Source organism: Manduca sexta, chromosome 9 (assembly GCF_014839805.1).
Source record: "Manduca sexta isolate Smith_Timp_Sample1 chromosome 9, JHU_Msex_v1.0, whole genome shotgun sequence".
In the NCBI taxonomy this organism is placed as follows: Eukaryota; Metazoa; Arthropoda; class Insecta; order Lepidoptera; family Sphingidae; genus Manduca; species Manduca sexta.
Window position 1 is genome coordinate 8343913 of NC_051123.1, and position 16737 is coordinate 8360649.

The window sequence follows — 16737 nt, forward strand, 5'->3', positions numbered from 1 at the left end:
TGCATTATTTAAAGTATATATTCTCAGGAAATATCGTACTTGTATTTAATATATCGAGGCCGTAGAGATAGTTACTGTAAAAATAAAATGTATCAATTCATAATTTCTATTAGTATCTGAATAATATCTGATATCTGACAAATATTATATACGATATTTAAGATAAATTCGTCAAAATACAACTACAGCGCGGTTTCCAGCATTCTGGTCAGTTTAAACCTGGCGCCACCTGGTGAGACGGCATAGTAAGAGATTCTTTTCATTCCAACATGCAATCGCAAACTGATGATAATTACTATTCAGTGGTATCCGCAGGCATGCCAAAGTATGCCTAAGCTTACTGGGATTTATATTTGTAGCCGTAGTCGTTATCATTGAAATTTCGCTCATAATGTCATAATATTAGAATATAATTTTACTATTCGTCATCTATAATGCCCTGTTGAGCCGTCTCACCAGTGGGCGCTTGGCCTTTAAGTTCACTGGTTACAAAGAATTTAGAGTACACATATTTGTTTTTGAATTTAGTCCTTTGGAATCTTGAATCTCAAACATGCAGAGCGGTCATGCCTTTGTAACGTTCAACCTTATTTCAGGACTACGAAGTTTATAATACACTTACTAATAATAAATGCGAAAGTTTGTGAATATGTTCATATTTGTATGATGTTTGTATGTTACAAGTAAATACAGAAAAAGCTAATTTAAACAAAACTTGCTACACCAGTAGATCATGTGCTGGAAATAATGGAATATGGTATTCAGATTTTTAAATATCAAATTTTTCATCACTCTTATCTCTTTCAAAGAAAAACTCTAATTTTCAAAGTGATCCATACTATATTTTGAGAACTATGTAATGGCTCGTCAAAATTTTACGTCATGCAAATTATTTGCTTCCAAAGCCTACGGTTGACCATAGTATTGAATCGTCAAGTTTCTACTGTCGAGCATGTAGTAACTTTATATTAGGTTAAAGAATAAAAATAATAAAACTTCTTGCAACTAAATAACCAGAATTGTATTTTGGCAAGCACTTAAAATATTCGGACGCACTCCGTGTCCTTGGCCAAGTTTGGCCTTCTTTTGACCCATATTACCGCTATTATCTCTCGAAACTCCATTGTCTTGTTTTCCTTTTATGCCATTCAAGATTTTGAGACAGTATAAATCTGCCTGAGCGTAAACTTTGGGTCCAATTTCCACAAACGTTGGACAAAAAGAATAATAGCTCGTCAAAATCTTGGTGCTGTTATTGTATGTTAATAGTTTAGTGAAAGCTCGGCCATTCGTTGTTTTATTCGTGGCGGGCATTCGGGCGAGGCCTTGAACGAAAACCGTTGCCTCTTAATTAGTGGGCAGACTATAGCTGAAAGGAAACAAAGATGTGGTCGTTTAGAGAAATGTACTGCGACCTTGCGATTGTTAAAATGCCTGTAAGCCCGAAATCATTTGGAGGTTTAGCATTCACTGTTCGTAATTAGCAGTGAACATGAAATTAAATGCCCTGCCTGGCTAGGAATACAATGCAAAATATTTGTATCTTCTGTAATTGCAGTCATTGGCATTATCATAGATGGATAACCGAACTGCAGTTCTATTATAATGTATAAAAACTACGAAGACATTTTATAGTACAGTCGACATTTTGCTGTGCTTTGCCGTTTTGCGTTTTGAGTAGATAAGATAACTCGTTTACTAGAAATAATTATAATTACATGCGCATCGACTATTGACACAGATGCGTTATTTTCTTTCAAAACACTTGAATAAATATCTCGGGAGTAACCGGCGAACGATATCAATATGACGAAGTCGTAATGAATTCGTCTGTGCCAAGAAATATTTTATTACTCTGTTAAATCTGCGGTTTTCCTGCTAATCAATGAAATAGACTGCTTGATGACACAGGCAAATCAAATACTTCAACTACACGTGTGTTATGAATATAGGTATAACTTTAATTTGTGCACTAATTTATATTTATTCGTTTTGGTCTCTTGAATTTGGCTTGTAAAACTATTAGTATTAAAAACTATACTAATCAAGTCTAAAATCATGATAATATTATCTATTGAGTCATAATATATTTGAAGAAACACAAAAAGTACTTGTCAAAACATGTGACCCATTAATATGACAGCGACTTGCATAAGCCGTCAAACAAAATTTACTTCTTACTGTGTGTCGTCACAAGCCCTGTTTTCTGTTATGATTGCGTGCCTAATTAATTAGTTCCATTAGCTACACTAGTATTACATGATTTCACTACGTTCACAATGTGTGTATCGTTTTACTACTGTATGCAATATTTTTGCTCCTCCTTGTACTTTGTATGAGAATTCCCAAGCACGTCCGTCAATTTCTCGCTGCTCTGATTGTACCTGTCTATTAGAATGTGAAAGTTATTATACAATGGGTATGCAAAAGTACTGTTGGATTGTGTTGCGTGGAATTTGTACAGTTACTGGAGCTTTTGTAACTACTGCATGCTGAGACGATCCATGGGTCTTAGATGGTAGCTTCTTTTACTTTGAAATAGGGTAGTAATTTCAGGGCAAATTGCGTATTATACCAAAGCTATTTAGGTGGTATTTCAATTGTAACTTAACTAATAGAGGCAGCTAATCCTATTCCATTGTCATTTCAAACTCCGTGAACATTTTTGTCCTCCACACGTGTTTCCTTCTTTTTAGTACTGAGTCGTAATGGCGTGTAAATAAGTAATTAACCAGATGTACATAATCCTAACCTTGCCTATCTAGTTAGTCGACAGGATACTTAGATTACCCCATTAAACATTAGATGTAGTCTAGAAGTGCCATTTCGAGAATCGAAATAAAACTACAAGGAAAAAGTGATAAAGTAGACGACTAAATACCATTCTTTAGCTGTTTATAAATATAAGTCTCTTTATAAATTGGGTTGTCTGGAAGAGATCGCTTTTAGCGATAACACTGCGTATTGATCTATGTTTTGACTATATATAATAATTGTATTAATTTTACTGCATTTGTGTATACAATAAAGTGCTCATTCATTTATTCATTTACTCTGCCCATCCCTCATAATCGTCATTATATTAAATGGTAAAGCCTGCGATGCCGCTACTTTTATCTATAACATAAATGGGTCTTGAACAGAAAAGTGACTTTAAGTGACAGCTTGGTAGGTAGCTCAGGGGCGATGGTAATTACTGACCATTACCCGACCCACTTGCTTATTTGCCTGCTATGTATGTCTAGAAAGTCTAGCTTTATAAACGCATAGGATGCGACCTTGTCTTCAAAATCGATTTCAAGTTGAGGGTGACGTTTCATTATAAATGTTTAACGATGAAATTATATTGGAATAATCGATTAAGGGTCATCGGATAACATTTTTATTCGTTACTGCAATCGATCGATGAAATTTGCTAAAATATTGATAGAGCTTGAATTATAGAGATTAAGTATAAATTAGAGGATTCAGAATTATATCGTGATCTTCCCGGACTCGGATTTGTCCTGTATATCATATAATGTTTTTTTTGTTGAACAGGAAAATCCCGAGAAAGCTAAAATGTGTATAATCGAACTAACGCACATTATTTTTTTAATTTATTATCATTGTGTGACCCAACACGATAGATGTAAGGCCTTATACGAGATAATCTGTGGCCACTTGTGAGCAATTTCATCTTGCGATTTTTTCTATAGATTTGGATGACATCGTTGCAGGTTTGATGCTCCTTTTTGTAATCACTGGAGGTAGACAAGTCGGCGACTTGATAGTAAGATGCATACAGACACTGGCCAGTTGCAAAACACTAGCCATTGAGACTGCGTTGCATGCTCTGTAAAGTGCAAACAAAACAGTATTGAGTTCTGAAATCTGGATCCGTAAGTAGGTGGTCTTCAGTTTTGCGGATACCATGAATGCAGAGGTATTAGTGTACTCAGTTTAGGTAATTTCAAAAGTATGTGGTTTATCAATGAACACCGGTGTCGACGCGTCAAAATTATTTATTTTATCATGTTGTTACGAAGTAAGAACTGTTTTGGGAGATAAAACTGTTCTTTCCGCGTAATTTTTATAATCTATCACTGACGATGTTTATTGAAGAGGCGCTTAAATCATATTAGCAAAACTGAAAAATTACACATATACTGCAATATACCTAAGACGGAGCGGCATTGAAAGCCAATTATGTCTATAACATGAATGGACCGGTTCGTCTGCGACCCCACCATTGTCTTACAGTAAACCGACGTAAAATGACAACTTTGTTTCGTTTTATATTGACAGTCGAATCGCCATAGGATACCTCCTCTAATCCCCCGCCCATTAGAAAAAGTTTGCGTCGCACTTGCGAATCTGATACGTAGATGTAGTGGGCGGTGAGGACAATTCACGTCACAATCAGATGACCTTTATGCGCAGAAAAATAAGGGCCAATTTCTCAATATCCAAATGAATGATTAACAATTAATGAAAACTAACTAATGTAAGGCAGTACTCGTTTCAGCACTAGATGTTTACAATATATTTTGTATGTTTTTGCTTGATATTTATTTGACGTGTAGGATTTCACTAGACAAAGCAAAAAATAAAATTACCTTATCGAATTAAGAGTTCAATAAAAAGCCTGTTTCAGAAATATGTAAAGCAATAACAATAGAATGTATTTTGTCCTCACGTAAATTGTAATTTACGATTGACGTCCTCTGTTTCTGACTTGTTCTGCCTTGGACGGGGGAAATTACTCAATATTGTAATCAAATACTTGTCGGGAAAAAATCGATTTTTAGGATTTTTAGCTCTTATACATATACGATACGAATCAATTATAAGATTTATGAACTCTCAGTCTGGCAGCGAGGAGACCAGCAACTAGCCCGTAATAAAGTTTAGGCTTTCTCCTACACCTTAAGGTATCTAATGTGGGGTTTAATTAACGCGATACAGCCCATTACCGTGTACCTATACACATTACCTATTATCTATGCACTAAAACCCCTTTCCAAAAAATGCGTGGTCAACTGTTTTAAAAATATCGTGTATATAATTGCGATTTCGGGAGGAAAATCTATTGAAAAATACGCAAGACGAACAAGATTTTAAATTATATAAATGAGCCTTTCCGCGCCGTTTTTAACGTGAGCAAAGACAGATACAATATCCAAACATTTCAGAAATATTTGTCTCAAATTCCAGTAGCTTCAGTTATTAAAATGAATTTAAGAATTTTATATTGCCCTTACCCCTAAACGAGATGGTGTGGATGACGCCATCACATCTACTTCTCGTATCGCAGCTGTGCCACTATCCTAATCCTTACAAATGAATACTTAAACATGAACTGTCTCTAAATAAAATATTATATAACGTTCCTGGCTTCTACCTTTTTGGTATGGATCAGATTGGTTTTCAGAAGCGTGTCTATAACAGACGTGCTTTGCACCAACGTGGTTGTTACGTAATGAAGTCATTAATTTTTTTGAACCCGTTCCTGAGAGATGTTTCGTGCACTTGTTCGATTTGAATTCAATTTACCAGTATTTCCTGCACTCTTACTTTAAACTGAGTGAAAAAATTTAAATAGCCTTATTGCAGTACCTCTCCCATACTATATCAAGCCTTTTAACGAAGCACGAAAAAGCAATTAAAAGGGCATAGCTATGTAGCTTGCAACACCTTGACTTTGTTTTCCCATGCACGGTAACATTTGATTTGGACTGCATTTTATTCACTATCTACGGTGCGTCGGGGCCTGGTTACGTGGTCCATCGGACTGAAATAGCTCGTATTTATTATATTAAGTCGTCAAAACATCCATTATCTACGTGAATTAATAATAGAATCAACATGATTCCTGCTTCCTACAATATTGGTCTTAGTGGAATGTGAAGAAGCAATTTCAAGAATGGTTCAATAATGACCACCACCTATATAGATGCGTTCTTTGCTCGTCGATATTGCTCTTCGATTGCAATAAACTAAAAGTATGGTCCGATAAATTCATAGCTGTGTCGTAGTAAAATAAAATTCCTCATTTTTCTTCCGATTTCTTGTTTTATCTTTTGCAATCACATCGTACTATTGCGTTTCAGTAACCACGTCCGAGAGATATTGTGTCGCTATTTGTTTGGATTGCATTGTATTTTTGCTATCAAGCTTGACTGAACTGATAGCAGTCATTACTAACAAAAATATGATGTAACCTGAAACAAAGGGAATTATAGTAAATTTTTTTTAACTTTTGTAAAGAATTGTCTAGTTAGTGAAGCAGTTGAAGAAAATGTAATAATCATGGATATTTCGGCCTTTAAAATTTAATATGACGAAATTTTAAAGGCAGAAATATCCATGATTATTAATTATTTTTACATTTTCTTCAACTGCGAGAACTAATCACTAACTAGACGTGAATTTAAATTCTTTACTTGCCAATACTTGTTTAGTTACCCAGATTAAAGCCGAAACAAAATGTATGAAAATGGACCTTGAGCTACCACCTTAAACGTTGAAGTTTTTGAAAATGACATGATGTGTCTTCACATTACGTATAAACCTTTAAATGACATTCGGCATACCAACCCTGTCTTTAATTATCGCATAACTACTATTGAACTCAGAAAACACTTTATGTGTGAGTTTTATTCCATAAGAAACTGAGGTTAAGTCACTAGCAAAAACGAGTAAATAATTATATAGCATCCCGCGTGTCTCTGGTGTTAAACAATGTACACAAAAATAAATTTACCCTAAAAAGCGGATTCGGTAATATAATTTTCCTGCTGCTATCGTTTTCCATTCGGTACCCATCAACCCATATCACGGCCGACGGGCGACGAGGGCGGATGCGGTATGATCATTTCCGATGTCCCCCCACTCTCCCTCTTACCCACGTACTAACATTTTACCTCACGCACCGTCAGGTACAACGAACGCCTATTAGGCCCGATTAACAACGTCGGCAAGTACCTAGACATTGGGATGGTAGGTTCGTTCACATGATATTGGCACATTCTTTTCAAATATTAGGAATTGTTCATTAATAGCATCCAGTAAACCTCCAATGTGTAAGGCAAAGTTTATTTTAATTCCTGTGTTTTTATATTTATTTAAAAATTCGTCTTTATTGTTATTGGGAGTTGTACCTAACCGTTTACAGTTGAAGAAAATGGAAAACTGATAAACTACTGTCAGGATAATGGATATCCCTTGGATAATTGTTTGTTCAAAACGCTGATGAGGTAGCTTACTACTGGCATTGAGAAACCAAGTGACGTCACCACAGCGATAGCACTAAAGGCTTTGTACATAGAAAAAATAGGTCAAGTTCGACAAAAAATATATATCTCTCGGTTGCCTTATCGCATATGTATATTTATACTTTACTATAAATTGGAACAAGGCATAATATGAACAGCAATTCCACATGAATTATACAAATAAATCTAGCATCACAGACCAATCCGTAATGTATATTATACAATGTAGTTGTTATAACTATTATCTTAAAAGAAAAGATTTCAGTACATGTATATTGGCATTATTTGCATTGTTTCTCTAAAATATGTTAAATTATGGCAAAAGAGCTACGAATAAATAAGCGTTCTTCACCTAGACATTAAGATCACTGGCGTTGTCATTAAATGTTAAGTGGCCAATATAAGGGAGAACGTGTATTACGATCGTGATATTATAAAGTGCATACGTTCATTATGTGTACATTCTTGATAGCCTCTTTACTTTGCATTTTTGGTCTCCATATATCTAAAAAATATATTATGATCACTTATATCACGTGAGGCCTGGATCAATCATGATGCGGTAATCCTAATTTGATAATACGTATATTTATTTTGACTGAACTCGATTTAAATAAAAGTAATGAAAATCTTACAAAGCAGTAAATCTTGTTTAGCGGCTCTAGACACTACCGAATATTAAGCTGTAAAGGTCAGCTCTCGTCGAGCGTGTAATTATTCCGCAATTAAATATATTGTCGGACACATTGAATGAATGACGTAAAAATGCATATTTTGATGCTAGAAAAACAAGCGTGTTTGGACTCTACCAGGCAGTTTTTTTTATCAAAGGTAACGCTAAGGCGCTACAAAAGACCAACCCTCATAACTGATATCCACATTTATTAATTTCGACCTTCGCCGGTCCTCAGAGGGATCATCAATTGCGTGTTCTTTAGTTGTCATTGTAGCCGTATCTCTGGACTTCTGTATAAAGCCTACAAACAAAAAAATTGATAGCTTTCTATATAAGGATATCCATCTGTTGCCAGGACATTAAACGAACCGAGTCGCGAGCAATAGACATCTATGTTACCAATTTTACGCAATCCCATGACGTGTGAACGAACCATCACGTATCACGTAATGTGTAGTAAAGCTTGAGATATTCGCATGGCGTAATGTCGGTGCCGCTGTGCCTCGGTTCGACCTTCGTCGGCGTTGTGCATTAGTGAACTAATGCCTTAACGCGCGGCTCATTGTTATTTTGGTGGCGACTACTGGCCGACCAGTTTCTTAGACCCCTCGGCTTTCTACTGTTATGCATCTTTCACTTTCACGAGATAAATTTACGTTACGGTTTGCGTTTTTCGTGTGTTTTTTTAACTTTTTTTTTAGAATCGTTAAGCTATAACAAAATTATTAATGCTTAAAGGCGAATGAATTGTGAATTTATGTTATTTTTATGTATTTTTATATTATGTAATTTATGACTTGTGTTATTGGATGAAAATATGCTTTTTCGATAGACTTCCTCAATGAAAGTGTTGTTTGTATTATGTATGTATTTATATTATGTTCCGGTATAAATCAAAGACAAACCTAAATATAATCAATATACTGATATCGTTGATATATTATCAATGAATCCTTGTTTTTGATTGGTTAGTTATATTTGATTTTGCATTCGGATGAATGACCAACTCCCCCGGCTGATAGTGTAGGAGCATCAATAATTCATTATAAACTCGACATCTATTATAGCTACAGCACAACGCTGCATGGTGTTAGATGCGAAGTTTTGTCAGTGACACACACCACCACGCATTTATCCCCGAAGGGGTATGCAGAGGTGCAACCAGGGCACCCACTTTTCGCCAAGTGTGTTCCGTCCCAGGATGTGATAGGTGGCGAACCTATCGCCATATCGGGCACAAATTCCAGACTCCGAGCTGATACTGAGCAGAAAAACCCAAATATCACTTTGTCCGACCCGGGATTTGAACCCAGGACCTCAGAGCGCTGCCGTACCGCGCATGCAGTACAACTACGCAGTCGAGGCAGTCAGTGACAAATTTAATAAAAAAATAATATTTAGAAAATGTTTCGTACCATGGTCCTAACTTCACATTATTAATTACGTTTTACAAATGCGAATTATATTCTACAAAATAATCTTAACCTTAATCAAAGACTTTTTAAATGAAAGAGATTGTCACCGTTACTTCTTCTGCAGGAAACGTGTTAAAATGGACCCCATTATCAGTATTATGAGTTACATTACAACGTAATAATGAATTTCGTAAGGCCGTGAGAATACTAAACTCATTTCATTGTAAGTCCAAAAATGTAACTTTCACGACGACATCGACGGCGACAAACCTAATGAATTTTAGCTTCCTCGTGTTTAATTTATTACAACACATTTTTGTTTCTATTTAATTAACTTGTAATTTTTTTTTATCTATGATTAGATTGTTAGAATGATTACTGAAAACCATGGAAAGGATTTTTTTTTATTTTAAAAATTATATTTCAATCTTTACGCAACAAACAGGGCCAGCGGCTACAGAAAGGTGCTGGACATTATATAATTAACTAGCTGTGCCCGCGGCTTCGCCTGCGTGAAAATCAGTGTGGCACAAAGTTTTCCCGCGTAAATCCCAACCCTCGAAATTTTTTACAACCACACGACTTCTTCAACAGTAATCGTTATATTTCAATCAATTAACATAAAACCGTAATGTACTATTAACCGAAACCTTCCTTAACAATAGCACTATCTTTTAGTAAAACCGTACAAAAATCCGTTCAGTAGAAAATCGATTACATTCAGGCAGACAGCTTTTGGGGACTCTTGTTTTATAGTATGCATAGATGTATAGCTATTACTTCCAGTATCCCTACTCAAATTAGTCGGTGTTTATGGTACACGTAGCACGTAGAGTTGTGACCAATAGATCTATGAGTTTCATGCATTACGTATGATAGATGTGTTTATACATATGAATAGGTTTGTTTGTTTACAATGCACACAAAGAGTCTAAATATTGGTGTTATCGGTGACCTCGATTCGTCATCACTTTCTCCGCCCGTGTTTGTATTTTCGAATGAGTTTTCTTACTGAAAATTTATTGGTCGAGTTTGTTGCAAAAATACTACACAAATAAACATACCTACCTATAAAAGATATATTTACAATGAATTTATGTCATTTTTGCGTATTACTGTGACAAGTAATACCCTTCAAGTTTCAACTGTGTATTTCCCGAAATGTAACTCAGTTATATGACTCGTGCCTGCAATGAATATGATAATTTTCACACGTCGTGTCAGAGGTCGAACGACATCGGTTTACCGACCTCCCGGCAAGGTCGCGCTGTGACGAACTAGAGCGCGGCCCGTCGCGACACGGCTGTTTCCCTATTGTTTACATTGCTCATCTCGGGAAATCGACTGAATCCATCGCAAGTCCACGAGTTTTATAGATGTTTACTTGATTTATAGACAGTTGCTTTATTGAGAGTAACAATCAAAATTCCTGTTACTTTCGCCTAAACTACGAATGGTTGTGGCAACCGTTACGACTCTTGCTGTAACGATGCTTATGTTTTGGAAATTCGTATGGTTTTTACTTGAGCTGATTTTTTTACAGTTCATGATAAAACTGGCTGTCAATAATTATTTTCTACGGTTTGTCTTACTATTTCACTACTGGGAATGTATCTACTACTGAGGGTTCTTAACCCTCAATAGAAGATACATTCCCAGTGGCCTTATTATGGCCTTAGTCCAATGTTGTGGACTAAGGCCTTAGCTTTAGTCCACAACATTGTCCTAATGCATGTTGGCATTTTTTTATTCTTATGCAGAATTCTTAGGTGTGTATTGCGGTATTCGGTGTTTACCGTCAAACGAGCGATAATTGTTGAAGAATACAAAGTTATTGACAAAGTTTACTTTATTTCCACACAGGTTATATTTTGGTAAACGTATCTAGCAAATGTTAAACATGAAGAAAAAATCTCTCAAGATTTGTTGATACCGGCAGCTTGTTTATTATTAGCTACGTAATTATAGCGTTTACAAATTGTAAACAAAGCTTGATTGACTGCCAAGGAAATAAATTATGCGCTAGCCGCAGAGCTGTAGATAGTTTTAGATTTATCAATGGGGTGCCCCAGGTGCGCAGAACACTGAATTGTGATGCACGCACTGCGTGGCTATTGTGTTTCGTTCAGTTTTAGATTGTTAGAAACCCCAGAGGACGTGGACGTAAAGCAGGCACAATAAAAGCAGGTTTTATTTCTGAAACATACGTAGAACCCAGGATATATTATGGACCTGACTTATAGGGGAATAAGGATACGAGGTTTACTAGTAAGATCAACGGAAACCAAATCTTTTTCCATTGTATTAAGATTGGCTTCCCACCAGAACTCTCTTTGATTTGAAATTTAACTTAACCATATTTTTCATGCTTAAATATTTTTGCTCTTAGCCTTGATTCTCTTAACTAGTTATAACTTATTACTTACAGCTGGTGCATTGTACTGGTGAGAATGACCATTCCAGATCTGAAATGTTCAAAGTGGCATGCAGTTGCATTCTATTGGAGCACACGATTAATTGGTACTCCGATGGTATCTCGTTCGATCTGATTCCTCGCCTCGCACCGTGACTAATGTTTTATTAAAGTTGAATGACCCACATTTGTTATCGCGATTTGATATTGCGTTGATAAGTACAATACATGGGCGTGGTCCGACACATTTTGGATACAAGACATTTTGCTATAACAGGTTTTGGAGTATGCATATAGCGTGACTCATGTCCAATTTTGGCTCTATCGGCCGTGCGAACATCTCGATTGTGCCATCGTTGTTATGTGTAGGAATGGTGCTTATCACTTCAAATCTACAGTTGACATAATTCGCACAATTCTTGACGGTTCCGTTATTTGGGTTTTTTTATGTGACCTAAGTTGTGTATTCAGTAGCTACGCCACGATATTTACGAGGCTTGTATTTTTTCAGTTTAGTTCGGTATTATGTATTAGACTAGGGCTTCCCCGGCAATTGAGTTGTCCTTAAATTGCATACAAGAAATAAATGCTTTGATTGTGATTGAAAATCCAACATGAATCACTTGCTCTGTGGTCAAAACTGAAACACATAACAGAAGTGTTTCGATATTTTTATTTAAAATATACCTTCTTATTATGCTAGTTTCTGCTCGCGGTTCTGCCTGTCAGTAACCATTTCCACTCCTTACCCGCTATATAATTAGGATATATCACTCTCAACTGACAATTTTTTTTAAACATTGTTCATTTGAATGTTCATGCTATGAATCAATAATTTGCACTATATTGATGGTATTAATAAACATAGCTGGTTTAAAATTTCAACGGAATGTCTTAGTTTGTGTTTTTGAAGTTTCTTGTTACATTAAGACCGCACGAAATTGATTGTTCTCGGTCGGCAGCCAGCCACGGTTATTAAGGACACGTCGCTGGTTAGTTCGTCTAAGTTTGTTAGAATTCCCGAGTGACGTCATTCGGCAATGATGCAACGCTTGATTGCAAAGATTTCTCGCGGATTTTAAATAAGCGGAATTGGGGTGGGAAAGTGTATGGAAAGTTTGTGGCTTCGTTATTGATTCATAATTTTGTCTCTTGTAATCATTGTCATCGTATTGTATCGTGATCTCAGATTGTTTTGGTAGAATAGGTGTTAATTAAATATAGGTGCAAAGAACGTAATTACCAAATGTTTCTCAAACTGAGCGATTCAGATACTCGCTGGTCATGTTTTACTAACTCAACATTTTTTCTATTCAGTGCACTGTTTCTATGCTGAACAAAATATCTTATAAAAGTTCGAAAAGGCCCTTTAAGAATCTAATGTAATTCAACTATGACAATACTCGATAAAGTACATAAAATTATGATGAGTATTGATACCAAATTATCGTTGTTACAGAAAGAGGACTGTATCGCCGAGCACGATACTGAAACGGGAGCAGAAATGGCTGCGCATGCTGAACAACTGGGAGGCGTTTATGAGCAAGAACTACAAGAAGGTGCGCGAGAGGTGTCGTAAAGGTAAATACATTTAACGTTTAATTCCTTCTACTAAGGAAAACGAGGGATCCTGGCTGCTAGTGTCTATAATACGCAGCATGCTTGACACATTGGCTGTTGACATTTGTTCTATAAACTCTTCCTGTCACAATTTTCTCTGCGGTGAAACGGTTTTAAAAATTCACGAAGACATTAATACCGACGCAAATAAATATATAATTCGGTTCTCCGCGTATATATGAAAGATCACTTGCTTCTTCTTCCTTCAATTGTATCTCCCCATAATTAATTTCAGTGTAGGAATACTTTTAGTATTATTAGTAATACTTTTGTACTATTAGTAAAGCCGAAAATATTATCGACATTCTCAATTATATAACATAGGTGATTTTTTTTAATCACAACTATCCAATATAATAATTGTCAGTCAAATTACGATGTCTTTGCTCACTGTTTTCTTTTAATCTCAAGAGTCAATGTTACATAATCTGTACTGTACTATTGACTCTATGTAGATAACAAAATATCATGAGGTATGCACGGATGTATTAATGATAAATTACCCGTGTCAATGTAACTGGCGTGCAGTTTATGTTCGTGGATGGTGATCCAGCGTAAAAAATAGGATGTCTAAATTACTTGGAGAAAAAAAGGTTGTTAAGTTTTGACTATTCACGATTTGATTAACAAAATGACTTGTGACACAGAATTAATGTTTGCGTTGCATTACGATTGTAATGGACACTAATGGTCTTATTCATAATAAAACTATCAGAATTATCGGAAGTTTATCTGGGCGTTATCGGAGGCATCTAAAAAATTGATATTCATAATGGTTCAATTGCGCTAAAAGTCTCCGATAAAGATGCTTTAATTTATCGAGCCTAACCCCCGTCTTTACACCTATGTTAAGCGTTCGATAGCAAAAAAATGGTTGACGTCGGTCAGCTGTTTCGTGTTTGACGCTTGTTGCCAAAGTCAGTCTGTACTTAGAAGTATACAACACATATAATTCTCTTTGATACAACATTTCGATCATTTTCGTTTCAAGAAGTAATTTTATTTAGTTACGTATTAAAAATGCAAGCCAGGCTGCTTTAGGTAAAAAAATGTGTCGTCAGAAATTCGATCCGTTTTCTCTGGATAATGATGAATTCCGTAAACGGTATTATTTTTCCAAACATACGGCTGCATTTATAAGTGACTGATAGTCCGCGAAGAGTTGCAGCTTCACCGTATAGGTTGTGGCAGATCACCAGAATTGCAAGTATTAATTAACTGCATTGACATGTTGCGATCGTCATGAAGTAAGTTAATTCTATTCCATATTATACAGACTTCGGTAAATACGTATACCTAATGATGAGCTACTTTTAGATTAGTTTTTTAATAGATGTAAGATGTTGGAGACCTCTATGGATTATCTTAAGCCACTACCAGTGGTATATGTAGCAAAGTGGAGCGTGCGCTTGTACTTATAACATGTTGCAGATTATAACTATGCCCCACTTCTTTTCAGAGGAACCCTTGTTAAGGCTGGAATTTCACCACGTAAAAGACTTCCCATCTATAATTGGTTGTATTTATTACACCCATATACAATAAAAAATATGGTTGTGATGCAGCCTAATATTATACAGAAAAGGATATTATTTCCTCAATGTTGTTGTTCATAAGATTTAAAGGTTTGTTGTAGGTGACTTGTGATGCTAATCTTCAGATCAGAGAGATTGTTAGATGGCAAAGCAGCACTCATAACTCCCGGATATTGCAACAAGAACTTTGGTGTGTGGAAACAGCATTTTCAATGTCTTTAACATGGCATATCTTAAATTTGGCAATGTGAAGACTACTGTTGTGGCTCTTGCAGTGTTGCACAACATTGCAATTGCTCAAAGAGAAATATATGCCACAGAACAATGTTTCCAATATTGAAGAGGTGTCAGAATCAATTATTATCATCATTGAACCAAAATCTAGATTAAAGTTGTTTACACTGAAAGGTAACTAATTATACAACATAATTAAAGTTAGTCATTGTCATTTATACTTTAATAAAATGTATATTTTTCTTTTATTAATATATATCAATTTTGATTTTTTTATTTCACTGGAGCTCATTGTCCATCTGAATAGCATGTTGCACTTCTACTGTTACAATTTATTCTGCAGATGTGGGACAAACCTGAAATTATGCAATGTATAAGCATTCAACATAATTTGAAATAAAAAAAATGTTTATTCAAATATACAACAGTAGTATCCCACAGGATTATAGTATAAATTATAAATTACTTTGATTTGTTAATACCTCCCTTATATTTCCAGGTGGAGGTGGATTATAGTATACTAATGCATCATATGCATGCCTAAATCTGTGTACTTTACAAATTGTAAATCATATTTGATTATATGATGACTTGTCATAAGAGCCTTTTATATATATGCCTACATGATAAATAAAGGTTTTTATTTATTTTATTTGTTATTTTAACTAATAAAGACCTCAAAAATGTTTTACTTATGACCTACCTAAAACAACAATGTCCTACATGATTATAGCATAAAATGGATACATACATATCTCCTTTATATTTTCTATTGGAAGTGGGTTCTGAGGAGGCACAATGAGCATGATCTAAAAAATAAAATTGATTTATTCCTTTTATATTTAATTGTGCTGTTTTAACTTTATTATTTGTGCTGAATGCCACCAGGGTACATAATCACTATTGTATATTATCCAAATATTTTATTTATATGAATATTTTAAGAGTGGCTATCATAGTGCGTATTGTTTGACATGCGCAATGCAAGAGTAGCAATATTTCATTTCAATTAGCACAGCTCCCCCAAATCTATATGAAAGACATATGACATCTATATGAAATTGTAGTTCGTGTCGACATTCACGTTCAAAAATTTATATTCTTTTAGGGAGGGTTTTGGTTAGGGAGCGGGTTCATACCCGGTCCCTAATCAATTACTTCAACATAATCTTGTAAAAAAGCAATAGTTAGTAATGCAGGAATGCATAGCGCAAACGTTCAAATACAGAAAAGAGTTGCACCAACCATGTCTTCCTCCAACTACTTTTCACTTCTCTATTTTATCTCTCTCCATTTTATCGCAATTTGCTGCCTGCCTTTTTCCAAGTTTTACAAAGAATTTCGAGAACAACAAATAAATCTTCCTCCTGTATTTATTTTATTTACTTTTTTGACAAACGCCATTGTGACAATGACTAGACACTTTTTTTTTATTGTATGTTTCCAGAGACAAAACTTGGTAGTAATTGGTAGAACTTATTTAAATTATTTTTTTTCTACGAAATGGCAACATTGTGCACATTTAAAGGCCTTTTTGTTATCGGAGGTTTACGAAACCATTATGAATAAGAAATTTTATCGAAGGCTC

General features: G+C 35.3%; 1 protein-coding gene across 3 annotated transcripts in view; it reads left to right on the plus strand.

Moving 5' to 3' along the window:
- The window catches only part of LOC115452788 (TBC1 domain family member whacked), a 66691-nt gene that overhangs the window by 35987 nt on the left and 13967 nt on the right, over window positions 1–16737 (plus strand). For all 3 annotated transcript variants that reach the window (XM_037436992.1, XM_037436994.1, XM_037436995.1), the window contains exon 2: window positions 13220–13341. In XM_037436992.1, coding sequence (XP_037292889.1) covers window positions 13220–13341 — 122 coding nt within the window. The remainder of the gene's footprint in view (window positions 1–13219; window positions 13342–16737) is intronic.